The sequence below is a fragment of the Mercurialis annua genome, linkage group LG6 (genome assembly GCF_937616625.2).
Source record: "Mercurialis annua linkage group LG6, ddMerAnnu1.2, whole genome shotgun sequence".
NCBI lineage: Eukaryota > Viridiplantae > Streptophyta > Magnoliopsida > Malpighiales > Euphorbiaceae > Mercurialis > Mercurialis annua.
The window spans coordinates 42,920,322-42,928,775 of record NC_065575.1 but is presented as its reverse complement, the minus strand read 5'-3'; the positions used below and the strand labels follow the sequence as shown (position 1 = coordinate 42,928,775).

Genomic DNA, 8,454 nt, shown 5'->3' with positions numbered 1-8,454 from the left:
TTATCAGGTACTTCCTCCGGTTCATAATATTTGTCGCATTTTGTCATATCATATAAATTAAAAAAGTAATAAATATATTTTGATTAGTATAGAATTTTATTAAATTGTCCATATTAATTGCTATTTGTCTAGGTTTTTTTAGTCTTATTAAGTTATTTAATGTTAGGGATAAATTTAAAAAAATAGCAACAATTTTTTTTTTTTGAAATTCTAATATGACAAATATTATGTACTAAAAATAACTTTTAAATATAATAAATATTATGAACCGAAAAAAATCGTCAATTTTTCCATTTGTCCTCTCTTGTGCTTATGGAAGCATTGGCCCTAGAAAAGGCATTTTACTTAGCTTTCAAAGTGAAACTTAAAGAACTGATTTTGATTTTTGGGGGTGATGTAATAGAAATTATAGATGCTATAATAGATGGTAATGCGACGGCAATTAACTTTGGTGTAAGAATAAATACTTTTTTGACTGTACTTTTATACTTTTTACTACTATTTATATTTAATTTTGGTGTTTGTTATCTTATCTTGCTGTATGGTTATGGACGATTCGGCCTACGAAACATGTTTAGAAAAATAATGTATAAAATTATAAATTTTGAGTGAGAAAAAAAGATTTGATTCAATGTGTTCATTGGTGCCAATTTTATCGTGTTTTTACATAAATGTGATTTGATAATGAATTCACAAGTATATATGATGTTTAACATACTCTGTAAAGAAATAGAATTTATCATTTAAAAAGGATAAATATAAGGTACAACGAGAATAGTTACAATTTGTTTTTTCAAGAATAGAAGTTGTTACGTTATTCCTAACAGATGCATAACTATAAATTTTCTAGTGCTGGTATATTTGTTAGGTCGCATGACCTGTATACTAGTATTAATTGTAATTATATTTTATTGATAATAGAAAATCTTGCAATAAAGTCTAACTCGTCATGTGCGAGTGGGAGATGTTAGTATATGGATCAGATCGCTCATGACGGACTAACCACCCAGTTATCTATGGATTTGCATGGAAGTGTGTTATAACTTCGGATGAAAGGTTGCAACTCCTTAATGAAAAGTTATACCTATTTATGACACTCATTATATGTTTATAGATGAATTTTAGTTTTATAAAAAAATATGGTTAGGTTTCAGATGGTGACATTCGCAATTCTTTTCATCAATGAATATTTATTTTTAGCACAAATTAAAAGGAGAGTAGTAATTTTAGTAACAAAACAAACTACGGCCAATGAGAAGTAATGGGGCATAAAATAATAAATGCAAATTATTTGCATGAATTTGGTAACCGAAAATAATGTACGTATGCTAAAATTGTGCTGTTTTGACTCTGAAATAGAGGAGTAATTAAGTTTCATGCGGAAAATTGTTGGTATTTTCTGATAAAGATAGAAAGAACGCCATTAATACTGCCGGTTAAAAATTAAGCGAGGTAGGAAAACTTGGCATCTTTTTAATCTCAATTTGATAGTATTGCCATGCCAGGTGTTCCATTTGCATTTTTTCTAATATCATTACATCTATCAGTAAATCCATTTCCGGTACCTACCCTCGCAAGGGATGATAAAAAAAAACCACACCATATATTTTTTTTTTTTTTTTTTTTTTTAACAAAGGCTAAAACTTTCATTGATGAAAATGAAAATTACATAGATGAATGGTTCTTCAACAAATTAAAAGAACTATTCTAAAGTAATGATGAGAGCTGTTAATACAGTCATCAATTAGGGCTTTTTCAACCATCAAAAGGTTACCCAAAACATACATGGTTCAAATTAAAAATACGATCTTGAAACGCTTGATTCTTGAAACTTCAAACTTTCCAAATTCCATCTTCAATATAGATCCATTAGTGATCTTCCAATTTTTAGATCTACAAAAACATAGATCTAAAGCTCGAACGGATCAAAAAGGAGTTAAAGACTTTATTCAATCAAAATAACACCTTAGAAAAAAAATTTATTGCAACAAAAAAAGTAATCTTCATTAGACTTTAGATTTAGTGGATTAGCAAGTTCTAATTCTCCATTATGATAGATTTACATTGATACCAATTATTGACCACAAAAGTGTAATAGTATTAAATTACGGGAGTGCTTACGTTAAAAAATAATTAAGGGAGTACATGGCAATTTTGAACATTAGTTAAAATAATTGTAAATAAAAAATTATTAAAAGAAAAAAAAGAACTTTTCACTATATAAAAATTTCAAATCTAGATTATAGTAATAGTTAAAAAATTATTAATCAACCAATAAGCTGTAATTCAAATGATATAAACGTGCTAAGTTGTGAGTTTAAGTCCTTCCACGAACGCTCCATTTTTCAATTATAAAAAAAAATAATCATTGTTATAATATCTATAAGACTATATTATTAATGAGTATAATAATTTTAAAAGAATATACACATTATTTTATTAAAAAATGTTAATTTTTTTCCAATTTTATTTCATATTCACACAATGGATTGGGATTCCCTCAAATTTAAATGAACTTAAGGGGGTTATGTTCACGATCTACACCGTTTATTGTAAAATGAACGGTGTAGCTTAACTTGATTAAAATTATACATTTTTAATCTACACCGTTCATTATAAAATGAATGGTGTAGATCGTGAACATAACCCTCTCAAGTTCAAAATGAACTTGAGGGAATTTCAATCCTCACACAATAGTAATGACTTTTTAATACTACTAAAAAATTTATCCTAGTCGGTATTTAAAAACAAAAATGAAATAGAGTGCGAATTAAGGCAGGGTTCCAAATCCCAACCAACCCATTAACCAGAATAGAGTGAGCAAAGCACAGATGTAGCCAGCAAACAAGCCAACAAATCTGAGCCACTAAAAACACAAAAACACATCAAAATCAACGACCAATAAAACCCGTCCTCATCATCCGCCATGATTTCCCCACTACCAAATCATGTGCCTTCGTCACTTATCTCCTTTCATTTCATTCCCCAATCTCAAAGCATACATATATATACACAGCCATTCTATTACTTATTAATTTCACCTTACATTTTTTTATTTCATTTTTCTTTAACCAAAAAAAAACAACTCAGAAAAAAAATACACACCTTCTCTCTCTCTCCCGAGCATAGAAAAACCTTTCTAACTCCTAAAATCTCAAAACGCAAACAGAAATAAATGCTTCAAACCCTAATTTTTTGTTCATTTCTTGCTATTAAAGTATCGAATATCTCCGATTTACATCTATGAAATGTGCTTTTTAGAGAACGATTGAGAGATACTATTCAGATTCTATTGATTTTGAGCTTATTTTTTCGTTTTTGGAAGATTTGTATATTTTTTATAGGCGGTTTTGATGATATTGATGAAGAAAGTGTTTCATCAATGGGAGAGGATCTTACTCCTCTCGTTACTCTGTTTTACTGTGTTCGCTCCTCTATTGTTCGTCTCTACTAGGCTCAAAAATTTCAGTCCAATCGGTAATTTTTTTTTGTTCATTTGTTATCTGTATGTTTATATAGTATGCGCATTAGTTGAAATTGTATCTGACGTGAATCTGTTTTGGCAGGGAAGAAAGAGTTTGCTGAAGGTTTATCAGCTCTCGTAAGAACTTCAACTTTTACTAGCACTTTATTTAATTTATTTTCAGTTTTAAACTTTCTGTTTGGTTGCTAGAAAGAAGAGGTTTCGATATTGTTATTTTTTTGTTGTTTGTAGTAATTGAAAATTGTCTCAAACTGAGAAAGAATAGTTAAACGACGTATTATGATGTCATGAAAGTTAGAAATCAGTTAGCGGACAAACTCAATTGAAAAAAGTTTGAAATGTGTCGAAATAGATATAATCGGATTTCAATCACTCACTTCGAGTTGGAGGTGGTGACTATTCATTGCCTAGGTAGCATGGACATGGACACGGAAAAACAGGTCACTTGGTGTCATTTTAAGGTTTTCTATGTAAAGTGTCCAACACGTTTCCGAAATAGAACACGTTGATTGAAAGATTCTGTGCTACCTAGGCCATTGCCGATAAATTGAATAGTTATGATAATCAGATCATGTATTGTATTTATTGTAGTTATTGGTGCTACACAGCCTTGCTTACATTTTTTTCTTCAGAAATTTAGGTTGGTCTAACGTAATGATGATTTTGTTTTGGTCCTGTTTGATAGGTGCATAATTATAGACCAGGAGCTGGAAAACTTGAAGTGATTGAGCAGGTAGATCCGGTTTTTAGTTATCTTTGTCGATGGTCTTTTGTATTTACATTTATTGCTTTGCTTCCACTTGTATATGATACTTATCTTTATTAGCATGGGTGCTCTATGATTTAGGAAGCAGGTGAAGAATTGAAAGGTCCAAAGCATGTTTACGAAGAGAAAGATTTGGGTTCTGCAGTTGCTTACAGCTCTACTGATGTAAAAACTGATTTTATCCATCTCGACAATGGTGGACAGACAATTTATGATTCTAAAAAATCTGAGAGTGCTGGTAATGTAATAAATAAGTTCTTTGCAAAGTAATGGTCGGAAGTGCTTCTTTTGTTTTTAGTCCTCTGCCATTCTTTTTGGATGTACACATGTCTCTAATTTGAAACTCTTTGACTCAGGAACTAGCCATGAATCAAAAGAAAAAGATAAGCTCATTCAACAGAAAACGGTATTAGCCAAGTCAAATGAACAGGTACATAAACACACGAATTTTCTGTAGCTGGCCTTTAGGATCTTATACATATCATTTAACTTTTTTGTTTTCTTGCTAGTTGCTGTAACTTGATTGATGTTGACATGTATGGTTTCCTTAGATCATTATGAAACTAATCTTAAAAATTGACAGCATCACTTTTTTTGAGGCATGATTTATCATTTGTGTGAACTGGTCGGCTGATCTTTGAATCTAGCAAGTATTGTATGCAAGAGTTGTTTTATCTGACTAGTACGACATTAATGTGCATGTATATGTAGTCAGTTTATTTAACTCGTTATTCTGCCTGCTGCATGTGTTTGATTTGAGTAAAGCAGAATTTGGTGTGACATTTTCCTTTCCTTTTTGAAATGTTTCTCTTTAGGCTGGGCATTAGATACATTGATTAGACTTGTAAAAACAAGTGTAGTAGTGGTGGTCAGAAGAGAGTGATAGTCTATCTGATAGCTGAATCTTATCCTGCAAAATTAATGTCTTTTTGTATGTGAAGGATTACAAATAATAAGGATGTTTGCTGATATAAGAAGAGTTAGCCGTCTGTGATGCCATAGATGGATAAGAAGCATCAAGCAGCTAAACATAATAATTAATTTAGTTGCTTGTCACTTGGAGCAACTATATAGCAAGCATAAGTATAAACTGAGTCTTAAGTCTGGTCTCTTTATTGATAATTCCTGGTACATTTTATTCTTCCTGTGCTTTCTTGAAGACATGAATTAGGAAAAATCATTAGACTTTGCCCCTCTTTGATAGTTGCATTGATTCCGTGATCGTGATGCATGAACAATTGACATATTGTGTATATGATTTAAAGGTTTTTGTTTTTCATAAATTTCTTTTAATGTTATACATTTGAGTCATGGTTTTTAGAGTATAATAGATGCTAGCATGAGGCATTTTTCTTAAATATTTTTGACATATTTTCTTAATGTTTAGAAATGATTAGATTTACATTTTTTTTTACTTTGTTTGCCTGCAGTTTCAGTCCAACCAAACTGTAGTGCAACATGATCTGAATGTGCACTCTCCAACTCGGAGAGCTAGAGATGATAAGGTAGAAGAGATGAAAGATCAGCTGATTAGAGCCAGAGTCTACTTGAGTTTTGCACCACCTGGTAGTAATTCTCACTTAGTAAAAGAGTTGAGATTGCGTATGAAAGAATTAGAACGAGCTCTGGGTGAATCCAGGAGGAACTTAGATTTGTCAAGGAGGTACCATCTCACCCAAGTTATTTTCTCTCTGGCTGTTAGTTGCAATTCTTGCAATCGAATAGATTACTCTAGAAAATACTTTTGAATGTTGATACATGAATAAAAATGTCAGAGTTGCATTTAATTTTGTAAATTTATTAGAAGCAGTGTCAAGCTCTGATTAAGGATGATGAGTTAAATTTGTTTTACTGACATCACTAATTCACTGTACTCGCAGTGCTCAACAGAGAATGAGATCCATGGAGGCTACTTTGTCCAAAGCAAGTCGTACTTACCCGCATTGCTCTGACATGGCAATGAAGCTTCGTGCCATGAATTATAATGCTGAAGAACAAGTTCAAGCACAGAAAAATCAAACAACATTTCTGATTAACCTTGCTGCTAGAACTACACCAAAAGGCCTTCATTGCCTATCTATGCAACTAACAGCTGAATACTTTTCGCTTCCACAAGAAAAGAGGCAGTTCCCTAACCAAAAAAGAGTGCATGATAATAACCTCCATCATTATGCTGTATTCTCTGACAATCCTCTGGCTTGTGCTGTGGTTGTGAATTCAACAATCTCTTCTTCAAAGGTAAAATGAGCATGTTATTTGCTCTCTCTCTCACTCCCTCCTTCCCCAAGTATTTTATTTTTTAATTGATCTAGTCATAGCATATGTTCTCTGTCACCTTCCATGTTCTAACATGGAATAGGATAACTAGTGCTGACATTAGATGAATGGCCAAATTACAACACCAAGTTGGAATTCTAGACTTCCTATTGAGAATGGACAGCAGGAAACCTTTTTTATGCATAGTTTTACAGTGGATTTTTCTGTTTTAGGAACATCTAAGTCGGTCCCTTTCATTCTGCATTGGATATAAGATCATACTGACTGAACATTGCTTTTACACCTTTTCTGCTCGAATCCTCAGGTGAATCAACATGATAATATATGTATGTTTTAGTGAGCTAGTTATATAAAATAGCAGTGGGTTCTTCCTTGCTCGATTTGTCTTGAGTAGAAATTTTGAAGTATATTAATCCTATTCTTGCCATTTCCTAGAAGTCATGAACTCGTGTTTATTAATAGCGAGATTCTTTTTAAAGTAGGTGGGTGCTAATTTCTGCTTCTACAATCTATTTGTTTGTGTTAAAATTTTCCAAAGCTGCTATAGTGCCATGCTTGCTTTATGCAAAATACGATAAAGCTTAGTATTATTTTTTCTCCGACTTCTGGCAGGACGCAAAGAAAATTGTTTTTCATGTAGTGACTGATTCTCTCAACCTCCCAGCAATCTCGATGTGGTTCTTATTGAACCCTCCTGCCAAAGCTACTTTTCATATACAGAGCATAGACAGATTTGAATGGTTATCTTCCGTCTTCAATCCAACGATAATGCAGCAAAATTCACACGATCCAAGATATGCTTCTGCTTTGAACCATCTTCGATTCTATCTACCAGACATCTTCCCTCAGCTGAATAAAATTGTATTGTTTGATCATGATGTGGTAATACAAAGGGACCTATCCAAACTGTGGAGTCTTAACATGCACGGGAAAGTAAATGGCGCAGTTGAGACTTGCCGGAAGGATGATATTTCATTTCTCCAGATGGATACTTTCATCAATTTTTCAGATCCGTATGTGATAAAGAGGTTTGACGCGAACGCATGCACATGGGCATTTGGAATGAATTTGTTTGATCTGAAAGAGTGGAGGCGGCAAAAGTTAACTGCTCAATACCATAAATACTTGCAAGAGGTACATAATGATGTTTCATTTGCGTTTGCTGATGTGGCTCATGAATTTATGCTATCTTTCTGGTTTTGAATTACCTAATCCTGAATTGGTTGCAGGGTTACAAAAGGCCATTGTGGAAGGCTGGGAGCTTACCGTTGGGTTGGGCAACATTTTATAATCAAACGGTTGCTATGGACCGGAGATGGCATAGACTAGGCCTTGGTTACGAGTCGAAGATTGGAGCGAATGAGATTAACCAAGCAGCGGTGTTACACTATGATGGAATCATGAAACCATGGTTAGATATCGGTATTGGGAATTATAAAGGTTACTGGAGCAAACATGTCAACTATGACAATTCACTCTTGCAGCAATGCAATATCCATGCGTGATTCGGTTACGACATTATTCATTGGTTCTTTCTATAGGGAAATTTTACGTGTTTACTTGATTCTTTAACAAGTTTACTTGTAAATTTCAGCTCTTTTTTTTCCTTAGTAGCAAAAGTCAAGCTATACCGAGAACTGAAGTGAAATAAGGGGTCTCATGGGCATTGTTGTGCTTGTAGCTACTTTACTGTACATACCTCAGTTCAGGCATTCGATTTAGGTTCCAACACTTACGTTTGAAAACAAGATTCATGAGTAGAATATATTGCCTCCTTTACAATTATAGTTTTCTTCATACTGCCTCCACATTTTTCTATAATACTTAAAACATATTGCCTCCTTTACAATTATAGTAAAGTTTGTTTAAAATGCTTAAAATTTAAAATTATATAATAATTTATAGTTTTATTATATACTCATTTTGT

At 32.7% G+C, this 8,454-nt stretch overlaps 1 protein-coding gene across 1 annotated transcript; it reads left to right on the top strand.

Annotated features, from left to right (window-relative positions):
- The first annotated feature begins 2,994 nt into the window (after positions 1–2,994).
- On the top strand, positions 2,995–8,312 carry LOC126653985 (probable galacturonosyltransferase 6). The gene is made up of 9 exons (XM_050347991.2): positions 2,995–3,477; positions 3,567–3,601; positions 4,170–4,217; positions 4,332–4,488; positions 4,607–4,680; positions 5,681–5,913; positions 6,131–6,488; positions 7,140–7,661; positions 7,757–8,312. The coding sequence occupies exons 1-9, from the start codon at positions 3,354–3,356 to the stop codon at positions 8,030–8,032; spliced, it is 1,827 nt and encodes a 608-aa protein (XP_050203948.1). The 5' UTR covers positions 2,995–3,353; the 3' UTR covers positions 8,033–8,312.
- The last annotated feature ends 142 nt before the right edge of the window (positions 8,313–8,454 follow it).

Bases quoted from the DNA above. Each gene is read 5' to 3' on its own strand.
- LOC126653985 (XM_050347991.2), top strand. From the start codon at position 3,354: ATGATATTGATGAAGAAAGTGTTTCATCAATGGGAGAGGATCTTACTC. The intron at 4,489-4,606 runs GTAATGTAATAA...TCTTTGACTCAG, and splicing joins TAAAAAATCTGAGAGTGCTG to GAACTAGCCATGAATCAAAA. The intron at 6,489-7,139 runs GTAAAATGAGCA...GACTTCTGGCAG, and splicing joins CAACAATCTCTTCTTCAAAG to GACGCAAAGAAAATTGTTTT.